We start from the raw sequence: 18,025 nt of genomic DNA, 5'->3' as shown, positions 1-18,025 counted from the left end.
TGCATAGAGGTATGCACGGTAAAATGGATTCACTATAGCCACGCTCTGGCAGGTTTAAGTAATCTTTTTTTATAACGGCAGGATACGCTTCTGTAATTGGTATGACTGCCGACAGTTGGTATCAGAAAGATTAGTCGGTACGTTTTTTTTTGACAAATGATTTTCATGTTATGGACACTTTGAAATACTCAAATATTGCTAATGTCATTTTCGGGACGATCTATGCGCTAATTTTAAGGCTATTTTTCTATACTAATTTCCTTTTGTGGGAAATGCTCGGTTAATAGATCCATATCTATTCTTAAAGTTTTCTCACTAGCGTAAGCTAGTAAGCTTCGCTGGATTATTACCTCTCCATATCTAAGTAACCCTGAAAGGAAAACGTCAACCTCAACGCAGCACATTATGGAAAGTTTTTGTTATTTTCCCCTGCTTAAAAACTGCAGTTTACCACTGCATTGACTGTACAACAATAAATATCCTTCGGTCAAGATCGACGATGTACACTTTCGCTATTATTATTATTATTATCATTATAAAGGCCCTGCTCAATTTTGCCAACGTAGCCTTTTGTCATAGAGTATATGGCGCACAAGAATGTTCTCTTATTTATGGCCGTGCAGACGCACCCAACTAGCTATTTAACATGTGAAGATATCTTCAAGTGAAGACTTCACATCTCCGCTTATGCGGCCAGCATGATGCGGTGGCATTAAATAAATGCCCACGCGCCTCGTATTTAATTGTAGCGCAGGGGGCAAGATTGACTCCTGAAAGAATCAAAACGAAACTGTGAGCATTAGCGGCCACAGTCTGAATTAATGTGTCACGGCAAAAGTGTAAAGTATAACATTATTTGAACCGGATTAATTCAAATGTGCGAAGCTAAATAGTGGTAGTATTACAACGATCTGCCAAAAGAAATTGAAAATAACTTGGTAGGCGGCCACTTTTTTGGTCCAGGTCGTGCGCAATATTTCATATAAGTTCAACCGGTAGAATCGCTTCTATTATATTAGGCCAATTAGTGAGAGAAGCAAATTTCGAGATAATCTAAACGAGATCTCTTTTTAATCGTTATAATACATTTAACGTTTTGGTGGTCAAAAAAAAAGACAATATATCAGCTGGCGCCTGGGGCTTTTATACATTGACCACGTCCAGATTACATTATGCCTCTTTATGAACGTCACAATATATATATATATATATATGTTGATATAAGGCTTTCGTGTTCAGTTCTATAGAACACATTCCAATCGATACGGCAATATATCTTCTAATTTATCAAAAAGTTATGTACATATTCTCAGTAAATTTAAAGATACATTTATTGCAAAGTGAATTTTTTAGGCATTCGGCACTAGTCATCAAAAAAAAAAAAAAAAAAACTATTATGAAGGCAATAACTTAACACCTAAATACAATATGAATAAATATCTATCTGCAACTATAGTTTCAATGTACTGAACGAGAATGTTACACTAATGTGACGTGGGGTGTGGTGGCAGATCTGTACATCTTCTCAACCTCGCCTTCAACAGTTTATACCCCTTTGCTCCTTAAATAGTGGAAACTGGGCTATAGTCTGTCTTTAATTAAGTTTTACACATGAGCTTAAAGTACCTTTGTGCTCGTTCGATAAAGAAGTTTTCTTTTCAAGTTTTAAGTTGGTTGAGAAAAGGGCTACAACTATTAAAGAGCTTACAATGGTCTTGTTCTGTTGTTTTTCAGGTCGAAAGAAATAGCTTTTTACATTGCAACAGGACTACATTGCAATAAAAATTAAAACTAATAATAATTATACGGCCTTCCTCTAGGAAGCTGTCTTAAGTTTGATTCATGTTGACCCGTAGGGTGGGCAGGTTATTTGAACATCTGAACGCTCCATGTTGACTGAATCTCTTCCCTACTTTGTTTAAATAATATTATTATTTTTATTATTAATTTACTTTTTAGGCTATCTTTCGTATCCCTCGGACCCTTGACTGTTTATGCTGTTTCTCTACTCTATATAGATTGACAAATTTTAGCTTTCATAAAAAAAGAGCGTTTAAACTTGAATATGTTTTTCAAAACAACAAGTAGATTTAATTGTAGTTATTACTTATCAAAAAAGAAAATGAAACGTTACCTACGTACTTGGGAATTACACTTTCTTTGCCTCGCTAATTACGCAAAAATTAACTTATAAGGCAAAATTAAAGAAGAATATGACAATAAAGGCATTTACAGCAAAATCTCCGTATGGTGAAGTCTTCTTTTTTAGCAAGGACTTAAAAGGATTTACTGATTTATAAGGAGATTATCCCATAATCTAGTTCCTACACGAGCCGAACGTACTACTTTTAATATTCATGTCCAAAAAATTATTAGCATGAATACGCCAGATCCTTTCGTGTTCCATTTGGGATCTAGAAATTTTACTGGGTAGACACCTTTTGATGATCTTATCTGGGTTACCTATATATTTTGACCAGTGAAGCTCTTTCATATCAGTTACTGTATAGTCGAGATTTAGTAGAATTTTTGATAAAAATTATTTACTTCCTATATAGAGCATGTTGACTTGTTTTTTTTCGTATTGAGAAACCTAGAAAGATAAATATCACCGATAAAATCGAACACCGTCATCTACAAACTACGCTCAGAGTCACACCATCAAAAAGTACAGATCGTGGAAAATCAGACTCACTTTCAAAAATTGCTAAGCGCGGGCAATCGGTGTCCCCAAACCTTCCCTAGACAATGTCTCGGGTTAAGTCGTTTGTTGCATGACAAAGAACATTTTGCTGTCATTTACATAAGCAGTCCTTAAGTATGCACGATATCCTTCATCATCCTTCACGATATCATCAAGTTTTTTTTAAATGCAAGTTTACTTAATGCAAGTAAAATGAGCTTGTAAATATTCGTTCGGAACGATAGCGTTTTCAAAGATTTTAATGTATAGTACAATCCAAAATTGTACAAGAGAAGCACCGATGAACAACTTGAATGGGCAGCTTAAATAGAGATCAACGAAGAAAACTAATCATTATGCAATTTTCGTAATGACGGCACGTCTCGCGCGATTTAACAACGTATTTCGAAATATCGTCTTAGCTATCTTGTTAAAACTATTGGCTGAGTACCATAAGCCTTGTCTTCAACGAGCCTGTTGCCCCCAATATATCGAAAGGCCAAAGGGACTGTAATTGATGGTTCTTAAGATATCCTAGTTCCGTCCTTACTAATAATACCTGGTGCAACACATGTCAAAACTTTTCTTTCAACTTACAAGTACCATCATTTATTCTCTGTACCTGTTAAGAAAATACAGTTTCTACGTAAAACATTCATGTAATTAGTAAATAATAACCAATTGCGTGATACGTCACAAGCAAACGCCATCTTCATTCCGTGTGTGTAAAACTACATGATAATAACAATCTCGTATTCATATACTGTTTGTTATTTTCATTGACCTGTAAATAGTGCATTACTATAAAAGCGAACGAAACGAATGTCTTTAATTTGCAATAACAGTAACGACACACGGTTCTCTAATCATCATATTCTGTGGTATACCATAGAAGAGTAAAATTTGACCTACTGTTAGGCTCACTTATAGGGTTCCAGCTGAAACATAGGCTTTACTTAGGCTGCGATAATGTTGGTATCAGTGGACACATTTCAAAAAGTATGGCCTACGGTTCTTCGTTTTCTGAATAATACCTACGTAATACCTACCTAATACGTAAGATACCTTATTTTCGATCATGTAGCGTTCATAAACGATAGTGTTCATTTTATGAAATTATCGTTGCGTCTACATATAGTTGCGAACTTAATGTAAAAGTTTGCAATTGAGGTAAACTCAAGACAGCAAGCTACGATTAGAGGTTTAAATTTGCTCGTTAACGCTTGATCATATTTTAACTTTGTTTTTTGCATTATTTTTTTGTGTTCTATTCCATATTATTCAAGTTACAATAGTATCCATTTGTTTACCTCATGTATAATCAATATTTCATAAAATGTCAGCTTTCGTAGTTCTTGCACTTTAGTCGCCTGGGGATGTCGTATCTGACTGTAACAACGGAACCTATCATAGCTTTCATCTAGACTCGCCATCGCACATGAGCATTTCCACACTTCATTATGATTGCAGGTCATAGCGTAAGACAAGATCGTTACGGTCATCTCAGTGATTTCTATTCTCATTCGACTAGACTAGTACAAGTTGATTGAAGCGTTAATCACGTTATTTCGTGATGTTTGCCCCTAAAGTCGCATAAATTCATTAAAGTCGGAATCAGCTTACCCCAAATAGTATTATTGCATATAATAGGGTTACTGGGACTAAGTGGCGGAACTAAATTTTGTCAGCATCGGAGTAATGAAACAGCTGTGCATCTGTAGTGGGCAGAACTTAAGCTCCGTTAATGTCTATAAGGTAGTTTTACCTGTTAGCATGAGACCAAATATTACCGGACCTGTCGTTTTCAAAGTAGTGCTTCTTCAGTAAGCCAGTATTGCATCAAAATCGCCTTCGGTCATGTCCTTAAACAACGGTGCGCTAGAGATCAGGCCTCAATGGTAGCATACTGTTGACGTGTCAGCCGACTCTTCCAAGGGACATACGATTTTAGGGCAGAATTGATAAGCTGGATGGAGTGAAGCCATCCTGCAACAGTTACGAGTCTAAAATTTGAAATGTTTAATAAATGGCCCATTATGTCGATAATGCAAACTCTGAGGAATCTAAATTGTTTAACACATAGAGGGCATTCGACAGTTTAGTCACGCCAGAGACAAACCTTAGGTCCGTGAGGGCTGGCTCTATTCACGACAATAGCTTCAGCATTCAACTCGAAGGTACATGGACGACGATGAGCTTGTGGAACAAGGGCCGCCGATGGTTTCGTGTATCATATCAAACGTCACAATAAAAGTAAACGCCAAAATAACAATCATTGAATAATTCTAATTTCGCGGAATAGATTTGGTAAAAGTAGAAGCCAGTTACCATCCGGTGAGCTAGATGCGTGAAATCAATTACACGTCGTTCTCATGCAGTCTGTAAAATCACCCGTCAGTAATATATTTACATCAGAGAGATCCTTCCACTTCCAATTAGGACAAATATAGAATTGTATAGAAAACACCTCATCGGCTCCTGATCCTTTGATGTAATCTACCTGTTCGGATATACAAGTAAAACAGTATTATACCTTATGGGTGTACTTGTACGATCACATTGCCAGGTTGCTGTGGCTAGGATATGACACCATCAAAATTTGTTTTATTATCGCTGTCGTTGCATCGTTTGGATAGCTAACGTAGCTACGCACAGTTATAAAAAAATAAGGATCTGCCAGTGGAGAACGTGTATCGCAGACCAAAAAAAAAGGGAAGCACTTCGTCCGTTTGTATGTAGTCCGTTTTTATCTCCCTCTTACATTCAATGGGGACAATTATAGGCCGCAAAACAGTCAGTGTTAGGTGAATCTTCTGCATTCCAGGTTGTCAGACAAAGTCGGCGCCGATAATCATCTTCTTATGCCTTTGGGTTGCGGAACGGAAAGCACTGGCTTACGAAAGATCTTCAGATATTATTAGATGTATGCATGACTTTTCGAAGGCGTTGTAGTGAAGAACAATATAAGGACGGAACAGCATTGGTTCGATGAGAGTAAAAAGTTGTCTATCTTAGTTTAGAAGAATAAAATAACGGGAGCTCGTTTTACATAGAAATCGTGTGTGTGATATATTAAATAGAAAAGTAGGTTATTACGGTCTATGGTATTGAAATCAAAAGTGTTAGATGTTTTAATGAACACTGATATGCCGCGTTATAGCTGCTCACTTCTTCAAAGCTTAGTTTTTAATTTTCTAGTTATATAAATAAAGATTTTTAATGAAATGTGAAAACTGTTGCATCTAAAAAATCGTGTAATCATTTTAGATGCCGAATTCAAGATAAAACACTTTAACCTGAATTTAAAGTCAATAACAATCGTCTAGAAAAAAACAAAGGGCTTTCTTATTCTATATATTACATAACGCTCGATCATTAGCAAGCTGTAAGAAAATTTAAGCCGCAGAAGATCTACGTTAACTCAATAGGAAAGTCAAACTTTGCTGAATGCATTCTATCGAGAAGGCTAGTGAATCTCTCTTTATTTTGCACTATATCTTCCATAACCACCACACTTCTGTTATTACCATATCCAGTCAGTTCTGTGATTTAACGGCTGTCGCAGGTTCAAAATGGTAGGGCCGTGATGCATGAAATGATTTGCCTGAGTTTCCTTATCCTCCGATTGACTCCGATAACGGTCTTATTTTATATAATATAACATATTATATATAATTATATTATATTAAAATAATAATTATATAATATTAAATGGTAATATTGAAATAATCTGGTCCAGAGGAACTCTGAAATACCAGCAGAGCAAAACTCAACTCGACCAACTTCTTTCGAACGATAAGTACTCGTTCGAACTGGCTGAAAAGCAGTTTGCAATAGTAAAAAAAGAAAGAATAAAATGGACATAATGCGAGACAACTACAATACTTTTTGACCGTCCTTTGTCCTGCGTAGAACGGCAGGACAAATTTAGCGGAACGCTCAATGACACTCACTTATATGAAAGCTGATTAGCGTGATAGAAAGACATTTAAATCTTAGTTGTTGTTCTGCACGCCCCTGATAGTTCCTGATCGAAGACAAATGGTAAAATGATCCGTCATATAGCAATTATCATGAAATGTAATCTGAAAAAAAATTACTTTCAACTTAAGTACAGAACTTGATGACACGGATACGCTTTGTTGAACGTTCGCTCTAAACGAAGGGTCCAGTGTAATGATCAGGGACGGCGTACGCAACGTATCATATATATCCTCCAATATAATCATTGAGTTTTTCTGTTACTGGGCCTTCGTTCGCCTCTCATGGGAATCGGGGGTATCATTCAATTCAAATCTAGCACTGCAGGATGTGTTTCGTAGTTGTTCTATTTGTCAATTTAGCTCAAAAAATATGGACTCGGTTAACTAATGCAAGCACGATATGCCCTACTTCTCGAGGCAAGCAGCGAAGCAAGGCAAATCCTACTCCCAAAGGATTTCTGACAGCGTACCGAACCTTGAGTTGAAAGGCCTTTCCGCTTTCTCTTAAATATGGCATAATCATCCGAAGTTCATACAATTTTCCGATAGTCTTGGAAAGCAAGTCTGTAATCATGAACGTCAACGGGAAACAAAATTCCTGCGGCAACGTCCCTTATCAGCGTCAGCATAAAGGAGGTTATTCTCATAGCTGAGCTGAATATGGAGACGTCAAATGGCCTAACAGCTTTACAGAATTTTTTCTTCGAATCAGCATTAAAAAAGTCTGATCTGAGCGTGTGTTCTATCCGCTTTTGAAATTGACTAGATGGCTTCAAACCGGCGAACAATCCAATCGTTAGAAAGCAAGTTCAAGTCAGCTGTTGATGTTAATTGTAAAACACGTGTGCTCAAACTAACATACTGTATACCCTATGTTTCAATTCTTATTTTTGCGACTCGTTAGAGAAATTTCAGTAAATTTCAAGCTCATACAACTTTAAAATAATCTGCCAGAAGAAATTGCTCAGTACTGAAAAACGACACAAATAGCATCAAATACAAAATCATATATGTACAAGTAGTTTATCATGTACATGAAACTCCCGGAGCGCGATGAGAAAATAGATAATCACTATATATGCTTTAAACAATGAATCTTACTGTAATGATAAGTGGACACAAGTCGTTATTAACAGGATCAGCACCTTCACCTTCTGCGGCCTGCGCATTCCTTCATGTCGTTAACGGCGTCAAGGTCAACGATGCCACGAATCCAATGTCTTTATAGTCCTACAGTAACTGTGGTAGCAGTACATTGTACTGAACATACTGCAAAACAAACCATAAATTTATCAAGTCAGCCAGAAAGAGATACAAGCGCTCGGACCGCTTAGCTGGCCGGTGGGGTCACCCATTTCTACCGCTTAAGTATTATTTTTAAAATAACCCCAATTGTCCGCAAACTGCGTCCGCCCAGCGGCTTCTAATTATTGTTCGCTCATTTATACACAAAAAAATAACACTTTCCTTGCTACCAACTGCTATAGCCACAAACAAAACTATGTTAGGCTAGTATCGAAAGTCAACCATAACACAAACTACACACAAAGACAGCCATCGACATACCGACGCATGGATGTTAGCCCTGCTCGATCTGCTCTGCAATTTGTTGAAAAACCGATGGTGCGGTCTTCAATAGAAGTTTCGAGCGAAATCTTCGCTCATGAGATTGACGAGGACACTTTTTAGTTTAGAAGCGTCTAATGAAACTACTATAAACAGGAACTGAATCCTCGCTTAAATCTAGATTATAGTTGGGTTCGTAACGAATCTTAGCCCTACTTATGTACAGGAGGTGGCCACTAGTTACTTAAATTAATAAATAACATAGAACAGTCATGATCTGTATATGATCATTGCACATATGGAAACAAGCTTTGCAGAGATTCTTTGCCTCAGCATATTTTTGTTCGCCCTACTACATACGTTGTATATACGAAAACGTCCCACAGCCGACATCGTCAGCTGTTTCCCCCACTTACCTCTAGTTTTTAAGTAATTAAAATGGCAAACAGCAAACACAGTACTGAAGTGGTTTTGATAATTAAACTAATTAAGTACCCGGCAGAAAGTGAACGTCCGAACTTTTTTCTTCTATGACCGTCTGTTTTAACCCTCTTGAAAAGCGTCAACCATTTATGATAGGATGGGACATCTATTTATATCATTACCGTACAATCCCTGATTAAAGTACACACACTCCTAAACTTGGCCAAGAGTTAATTTTCTAGTTCTGTTTTCCCACAGCGATCTTTCCTCTGGGATTTTTTCCAATTTGTATCCAAGTAGGGGTTGATCTGGTTTGCCCTCGTACATGCAAACGACGAAAAGTGTCGCGATATTATCGCTGACAGGCCCATACAAATCGCGGTCGTCCGAACGAGTGTTGATCTCTGTCCAGCTCAAAGGGTGCCCTGTCACTTTGCAGGTTAATTTGCAGGAAGAAAAAAGGATAATCACATATTAAGTGCAATGTAGAGCCAAATGTTCCCTCTAACTACATATATGGTTCATCAGGCGACCTACTGAATTGTCCACCCTTAAAACCCAATTTAGGTGGCTGATAGATTTTATCTCAGTTTGCTGTATGCCAGCTACGTGCTTTGCTACCATATCCTCTTGCGAAATGATTGTCGGGTACAGGTGTTTGACCATATAGATTTTGTATTTCTACATTTAACTTGTTTTATGTAGAGAATCGAAGACTGAGTTCGCAGTGTGGCCCATTGTTACCATGGGTCGAAGAGAACGCTCGTATGGAGATACTTGATTTCGCAGCCATAGGAGACCCGAACAGAGCTTAATTTATTCCACTTTAGTTTTTTTACCTCATCAAAATCTAGATACACTCATCTATCATGGAGGATCTCCCTACTATTTGTATTAAGTTAGTCCGCCAGCTCCGAATTTACACGTAAATAGATTTCGAGAACGGCTTTACCTTGCCGACCCTGATATACGGACACATCGGTGAATAAAATAAATTCTACCTTGAAATCTGCGCCTGTTACCGAAACGCCCTAGAACCGCACCGACTGCCGCTGATGTTTATATCCCAACCAAACCCGAAATGCAAAAGTCTATATAACGAAAAAAATAAAGCAGACATTTTTAAGACTGCGAACCTTAATAATATATATATATATATATATATATAAACCAGTTTTATTGGAATCCACAAATCAATATAATAGCAGGAACTGTGGTAATATTGCAAGTTTCCTCTATTTCCAATCAAATAGTAACTTCAGGTTCCAGGCACTGTTATACGAGGAAAGGCTTATAGAAAATCCATAGGAACACCAATAATTAAAATAGGAACAATAGGGGCATCGTTGCCGCTGCTGCTGCAAAAAACTGTGCTATTCAATGCAACAATGGTGAGAAACTTGATACATGCACAGCGATCCTAACTTTCATGTCACTTTGTACATGTAAATTAAGAGTGCACAAAAGTTTTTTATCGTATTCATAACCTTTGATAACCCTAGTTAAATAACTTCATCAAAGAGAAACACTAATTACATGGCCGTGCGCTTTATACGCCGCCGTAGTAGTAAGCGAGAATCTGCTGTTACTCAATTTATTCTTTGCCTATCCATTTCGTCGCTACACTGCCATAGTCTAACACTCCATTGCGCTGCAAGCTTTCCCTAGAAAGAAGCTTAAGAGGGGCGCAAACTTCTGTAGTTTGACAGTTTTCTGCCATCAGCAGCAGTCAGCTGGCTCTAGCTAGGCACTTCAATGTAAGCTGGTAGTATCTTCTTACGAAAAGCGCAGCGCTCGATCCGTTCTACGGTTTGGCGCTGTCCTCTCCCAAAGTGGCGAGGGCTTCATTTCCAAAACAGATCGCACGCTGTCCGTGATCAGTTGCTTGTCGGCGTGCGAAGGGTTCGCGCCGGCTTGCGTGGCGGGCATCCGTGGCCATAGAAGCCTGTTGATTCTGTGTCTAGACAAAAAGAGAAAGATTCAAGTTCGTCTCGATACTAGAACAAGCCAATAAGAAAGTAGAAACTTGACATCTGTGTAACGATGTTAAGAGACCTCGATTATAGCCGATCTGTTAAACTGCCGTTTCGTTAGTATCTGTCGTCATTCCCCGGTATCTATAGTTGTTGTGTATCTATTGTATGTGCGCAGAGTTTAATAGCAACCTTTCGTGTGTATAGGTGTGTGTGTGTATAGGTGTGCGAGCGTGTGCGTGTGTGTGTGTGTGTGTCTGTGTCTGTGGTACGTGTGTATGTATGCGTATGAGCGTGCGCGGGCCAGTGTAACGTTCAACGGCAATGTAATAATGTAACGCTGCGCTGGCGAAGTGAATCCGTGTGACAGATAACACCTTCGTTTATTGTTCAGAGCGGATATCAACCGCAAACATCGATCGACATAACTGCGGATAAAATATGAAGATGAAGTGCCTGTTCACCTCTAATTCCAGTTAGCCCACTTCTATTTGGATACTGTCTTATGTGTCGTAGTGTAGAGAAGCTCTGTTTGATAACTTCGGTGTATTCTGCATCTTTTCCCACGGATACGTTTGATTATATCGAATAATAACGACAAAATGTTGAAACACGTACACAGTTCGACAACATCGCTATTTCGCTGCGGCAAACCAGTTGCCAAGGATTCGCTGAGCCTCAACTCGAGCATCAGCCTGAATTCAAGCGGCAATAATTCGGCCAATCTTGAATTGGCCAGTTCGCGCTCGTCCAGCGTTTGTTCGTTACATGATTCGCTCAGCCTCACAGGATCGCCGCAAAAGCCCCAAGTGAAAAAGGTGCGTAACCTCTAAAAGTTTCCCCTTCCAACTATCATGCGGTAGAGTCGACTGTAAGTAAACGATTGTTTGTAGATTGGCGCGTACGTTTAGCTCGACCCTTTCATGCAGAAAACAGTGACAGCGGCAACTGAAACAAAAGCATCATGTTTACCCCCTAAATATATTGTCATTTATTTGAATCAAGATCGGACAGCATCGGAGCATCTGCACAAGAAATACCCGGAAAATATTGGTAATAAGCTCAATTGCAGCCGATGCTAGCGAATGTTACGACGTGGAGGTTTCGCTAAAGAGTTATGATGCAGGGAACACGTAGAGATAAGCTGTCAGCCGCGTACGATGTTGACTGCTATCCCTGTTCACAGAATTTAGCGTTTATCAGGAAATATTCTAGGTATAACGCGTACCTACCTACTTGGCAACGTATTGCGCGCTAGATATCGTTACCGGAACTTTACTGTTCCATCAGTACCGATCATGATCCACAGACGTCTGCGGACATCGGTATTATTAACGAGAGATTATTGAGATTCAATGGTCAAATCGAAATGCAAAATAGCCTTATTAAGGTAATGACTGTGAAGTGTTAAAAATCTACTTGATTATCTCCGACGTAAGATATCGTCAGACGCTGGCTTAAGAACAGCATTTCAGATGTTTAATGAAAACAAAGTCAGCCTGCTTACTAGCCATATTAACGACTTGCTTCATTGATCGAACGTTCATTGGACAGGGAAACATCAGACAAGGTTATTAAGCGAATCTCCGTGACTGCTTAGTGGGTGGCGTGTTTACATGCAAATTCTGAGTACACGTTGTGCTCTAGGTTCGAATCCGGGCATAGACAGGTTTCGTTTTATGCTGGGAGCCGTCTGATGGAATGTCTAACGGCGATACTCGATGGAAAACTCGAAACTATATTAAACGAAGAAACACCTAGAAAGATTTCGCTTATGGAAATTTATTTTTAACCGATACCGCTACTCTGTGATACCATTAGGTAAACATGCGTACGGCATTCAGGTGGGACGTAAAAGAACCGTTTGTTTTCATTAAGCATTTTAAAGAAAATAGTTCGTAAGTGCTAACGTGCAATCCGACGGTAGGAGCACGCACCGGTTCAGCCTATGCTATAGTGGAATTTTGTGAGAAGAGCACAAAGGGGCTACAATTACAAATACATCATTTTAGATTCAATTGTTGCATGTATCAACGATTTAGATGTCACAATATACATGTATCAATCCGCGGGACATCGTATCGAATATAGCTGATATAGTTTCGTCAACTAGGCTTGCGGAAACGGGACGACGAGAATGAAAGCCAAATTAGGGTCTATAATAAGTAAATCGTCCTTATCACGAAATAATGCTAAAAATACGTTACCATTCACGACGTCGGCGTGCTTATGAAGAGGCGTTACCGCTCACTAAGCTACTTGGGATTCGAAAGCTGTTTCGAAGTAGGTCTAGCAAGCTCCGATGTGTTTGATGTAAGAAAACATGCTGTGAAGAGGTTTAAAGGCAATCATTGGATTAAATTGAACGCTTATACAATATTATTGCATATTTTAATGTCTGTTTTAGAAATTTAATTCTACAAGAAGTTCGTAATATTTATAGTATGCAGTTCGGAAACGTTACCCATTTTCCAATTTTTCCTATCGGCTTAGTCAATATGCACTTCTGCGTATTGTATCATTGCAGGTTGTTTTCTCCCTTTTTTAATATTGAGCTATTTATGTCATTTCCGAGACTACTTACAAGTAATTTACCCAGTTGTTCTATTAAAGAGAATTAGCTCTTTTTTCTTTAGCAAAATTTCGGCTAATCCTAAAGCTGGCAGGCTAGAACAACTTAGCAAGGCACTTAGCTAGAACAAATGATCGTGGTTTAAGTGTGTCACAGTGGGACCCACTAAACAAAGCCACTCGAATCGTTCGTTCGATTTCAGTAGGACAGAGTCCCGAGATTAGGGTAACTAGCGTTACTCATGTATATCGCCACCATAGGATTGAGGGCGCTATGCTGATTCGCACCGAATATTGACAACTTAAACACACTGACGATTTGAAAGAACAGCTTGTACCGAGCGAACTGTGTATCTCTAATGGCTTATAGTCAATTATTCGTATCCTATTTCTGCCGCCCTGACTCCGTTTGTGCCACCGTCGCAAGCAGACAACCGAGCTCCCGTAAACATTTCACGTTACTATTAATAGAAGAATGGTTAGCTTTATTGAACGGCTGTCTAATTAACAATGTCGCTGGTACTTGGATCGCATGTTTAATCTATTATCTAATGCATCTTGCTGTGAGTTCGCTTTTTGTCGCAGCTGGTCGTTGCCAATGGCTGCGTCCGTACCCAACTGTCGTCTGCTACACGCTACCAGTTTACCACAGCAAAAGGAGCGGCGGCGGCGGCGGCGGCGGAGAGAAACGCCGGAGAGATGGCGCCACTAAACGCCAACGGCAATAAGGACCATCGAGACGTAGGCTCCGTTGACGCTCATTAGCACCTTGCGGCTACTTTCGATCAGACCTAGACCGACCGAGGACAGCAGTCGCTCAAATACGGCCATAACAATATGGTCTAGAACATTATAAACTATAGATAACGTTCCTGCAGCCCGCTTTGCTGCTAGCGTACATTATCGTCCCGGCAGCGACTGCGTGGGAAAACTATTTCATTTATTCCCAGTTGTAACGATCGGAAGCGTCAATCTCTGTGATCGCCTGCTGAAACGCCGTTGCGTATAGCAATTCACTGGCAAACCGCGGGATAGCGCCCGAAAATAACTAATTGACCTCTCGAATGATTATTTTCTTTGAAAGTTCAAATCTCTTTTAGTCATATTTATGACAAAGAATAGAGTTATCGTACCTAAACTGATACCTATTGCCTATTAATGCGCCCTTGTCCCTGCGCCGCTAGGAAACTACCTTCTACCCCTATTCAGTATAAATATAATGACAATAATTATTGTTCTTTTTCAAGTAATCTTGATTGTACAAATACTACCATTGCTGTCGTCAAATGACATTTATCTACCTGACTATTAAGCGCCATAGTCCGTATGTAAATTTTATACAAAATTAATTTTGTAACATCGCTATCCAGATCTCCTTTGAAACAGGCTCGTTTGGCGAACGGTGAAGTGGACGCCTTCGACCAAACTGTAGCCGTTCCAATCAACCCAATGATGGGCAATTCAGTAAGCTCAGCGGCTGCGTACTCCATTATTATTATTATTAGTACATTGATCAGTAGTGTAATGGCTCGAATCGTCTCCTACTGCCAACTTCTATGCAGCGTAGCCAGTCACTAAGGTCTTATTGGGTTTGGCGTTGTCGGATCCCCTCCGATGTACAATCGTTGCTGCTCCGAACTCGAAGAGATCCCTTTGTGACGCAATACGCTGTCTGCGGCAGCTTCGGCTGTTTGTACGGACCTTTTTCTATCGTTTCCGTTTGGAATATGGACGACACGATGGGCGTTGAAAGGAAAAACTGTCACATTCTATCAATGCTTTGCAAAGAAAAAGTCAGCCAGCTTTAACAAAGGTGTCTGGCAACTCGTCGCACTGCCTTCTCCCGTGCCGGCCTTCATACTTCGATTACCAGCCCCCCAACCCACATATCATGAAACCGATGTACTAGATCTTTCTGAAAATATCGCTTAGTTTCCGTTTCGACTATGCGACAGATTATCAAAGAAGCCGTACATAATAACGGAAATCATATAGACAACGAACATGCATTCTATGTTATGCTGTGCTAATCGTCTATTTTTCACCGTTACCTTGTCATTGTTTTTCAAACAGTGTTTGCGTACTCATCACAAAAACATCGAGTAGGTAACACAACAGCATAAGCTCCTGCGTCTCTATAGATACTGAAAAATTTGTCCCTTGCTACGTATGAGCTCGTGTCAAGAGCTGCAGGCATCAGGGTGGTGTACAGCGAACTAAATAGCATTAGGCGTACCTTATATATGTACGTAGTGCACGAATTCATGTGCATCCGAATGTGTGCCGGCCACAGAGGTGAAAAGGGTGCCAAGGGAGAGAAATTGCGTTACACGCCATTGTAATTATAAACATCATGCTATAGTATAACGTCAGCGAATGAACAACGGCCGTCTGTCCCGGAGGCAGTGCAAGCTCGCATGGCAAAAGATCATTCTTGAGAGAATGAGCTTGATCGTAGTGGATGCTGCTCCTTCTGCTTCATTGAATCTTGTCGTTTAATTTTACCTTATCTCAGCTTTAATTTTCTCACCATAGCCAATGCCGATACAGTAACCATATTAGCTGATTTTTTTAGCAACAAGATAGCATCGCGCAGTTCTGCCCCAACTTCGGCTTCTTCTGCTGCTGCTGCTGCTGCTGCTAGAGCAAAAAAAAGCCGAAGTTGATCTGACAAAGATGTATGTGCCCTTTTACTGTTAAAAATACCGCGTTATGCGACCGCTGATTCGTCTACTAACGTACGACTGTCTGCGATGATTTTTCACCACCTAATGCTTAAGTTGTGACGACACAGTTAGCTAACTTCAGCGCGTTTTATCCGATTGCTAATGGTAAACGCCAGTCAGACGCGAAACGCGTCACAGACGCGAAAGAGTATCCCATTGGTCAGCTACTGCCGGATAATGGGAAAAGTAGTGCTTTTGTTATGATCATGCGTAGTACTGCACCGTCCCGTCGGATGCGATCAGATGATTAGAAGAGACGTTGCTGAAATCGGCGTTACTCTTAATCTTTTCGCAATGCTTACAGACGGCTGCAATGATTCTGATTATGACTGATGCTGTTGTTAGCTGCTACCGACGAACGGCTTACGACAGCGGCTCAGGTGGAGCCTCTCGTGCTGAGTGTAGCATTGTTTCAAGAACGAAAAAAACGTGCGAACAAGCTAGCAAGCGAAGAAACTAGCGAACGAGCGCCTGGCCCTTTGAGCTCGCGGCGGCACGTCAATTAGGCGACCAACGCTTCGATACAGCGCATCGCGAATCGTTGAAGACACGACAGCAAGAGACATCGCTATGGTTCTCTTTGACGTGTCAGTGGCGGGTGGGGGCGGTAGCGACAGAAAATAGCAGTAGCTGACGCAGCAACGGATAGAAAAGCAGAAGTGGTCATTGCGTACTGTTGATTCGCTCATCATGTTCGGACGCTTGGTTGATCATCGTCTGTTGTTTGCTCTCGCTTGATTGCTTAGTTAGTCAGAAGTTGGACGGACCGACTTCGGCAAAGTGCTTACTTTACAGCATTAACAATGGTGTTGTACCAATGAGGGGCGCCCGTTGGCTTTGCGACAGGAAAACTGGCTGTACGCGTTCGGTGTGTGTATAGAAAACAGGCATTGACAAGGGTAATCATAACGATATTACATAGGATACTATAAAATTGTTTTCATCGCATTTATGTAGGCCGACTATTGTCAATCTGTTTGTTTTCCTTGTTGGCTTTCGGACTTTTCTTCTATTATGCTAATACTTGAAACGCAGGTAGGCATGAACCGCGCATAGTCATCCCCTTGTCAGTCGGCACCTATGGTAACTGTGTAGAGTAACGGCGTAGGTGCTAGCCTATCAGACCTGTGATAGGTACTATAACACCAGAGACATGTTTAGGCCATCCTTCAAACGGTGCATAAAACAGTTTTCATAATTCAGCTTTAATTATATGCCATCGTAGTGCGCTACTGGACAGTGGGAAACGTCCAGTATTGTCTACTAGTCATCTTATTTCTTTCAGGCCACATCATCAATACCAGCTAATTAGTCAGCCATATCAAGAGTGCTGTACGTATCAAGAGGACGGTCGTGAAATCGATGAGCACAAAATATATCAATACAGCTGGTACCACTCTTCATCAAAGAGGCATATGACAATGCATTCAATTCATTGAAACGATTCACTGATACAACGTTGCGCATCGGACGGATCTGGCACTTATCAGCTGCATTTTATACGTTTACAAACGCTAACTTATGCCGAAATCGCGGTCAATGTCTGTGCTGGCGGACATCTAGGCGATATGTGTTACAACCTAAGTACGCGCCAAGCTTGCCGCTATCATAGGCTGTTGGTTATCTTAGGTGTGAGTACGCTAACACAACACACTCGGTCAGTCCTGCTTACTTGCTTTATTGCGCTTGGCACGTTTAGCAATAACTCCTCGATACTCGTTCGGCTAACAAGCGTCTGGTTATTAAAGGACGTTCAGCGACGAAGAAAACAGAAACGGATCGAAATACAATTGTTTGACTAACTATTCTACGACTTTCCATCTTGTATTTGATATTTTGCCTTCCCTATTTCACTCCGCTCAGCATCAATCAATAGTTTCCCCAGCAAATTGTTGCTCTAATACTGCTTAAGGTGACAATTTAAAGATACTTGTCTTCCTACCGGGCATGTCGAGGCACAATTACGGGGAGTGGCTTCCGAGGGCTGGCCGCCTGTTTTTTTCACCCATAGACCTGTGACTGGTCGAATTCATTGACTGTGGACACCTCAAAAAGCAGTTCCAGAGGGAAACCAATGGCGATTGGTGTCGCATCGCTCTT

At 40.3% G+C, this 18,025-nt stretch overlaps 1 protein-coding gene and 1 long non-coding RNA gene across 5 annotated transcripts in view; one reads left to right on the top strand and one right to left on the bottom strand.

The window, feature by feature from the left end:
- Positions 1 to 10,187: 10,187 nt before the first annotated feature.
- On the bottom strand, positions 10,188 to 11,387 carry LOC147753625 (uncharacterized). Its single transcript, XR_015310621.1, has 2 exons — positions 11,247 to 11,387; positions 10,188 to 10,615 (listed from the first exon to the last, which is right to left on the bottom strand). It is a non-coding gene; the product is annotated as an uncharacterized LOC147753625 (long non-coding RNA).
- The window catches only part of rau (RA domain-containing protein rau), a 79,895-nt gene continuing 72,478 nt past the window's right edge, over positions 10,609 to 18,025 (top strand). For 3 of the 4 annotated variants that reach the window (XR_002679672.2, XR_002679671.2, XR_015310620.1), the window contains exons 1-2: positions 10,609 to 10,744; positions 11,251 to 11,446. Coding sequence is in view for 1 of the 4 variants with exons in the window: in XM_022831573.2 (XP_022687308.1) it covers positions 11,231 to 11,446 (216 nt within the window). In the remaining 3 variants the exon portion in view is untranslated. Of the gene's footprint in view, positions 10,745 to 10,775; positions 11,447 to 18,025 lie in introns of those variants that run through there. The other variant, XM_022831573.2, reaches the window with a different exon arrangement.

The sequence above is a fragment of the Varroa jacobsoni genome, unplaced genomic scaffold, assembly GCF_002532875.2.
Source record: "Varroa jacobsoni isolate VJ856 unplaced genomic scaffold, vjacob_1.0 scaffold_340, whole genome shotgun sequence".
NCBI classification, from domain to species: Eukaryota; Metazoa; Arthropoda; class Arachnida; order Mesostigmata; family Varroidae; genus Varroa; species Varroa jacobsoni.
Note: the sequence above shows the minus strand (reverse complement) of the source record. Positions and strands in the feature narration are given on the sequence as shown.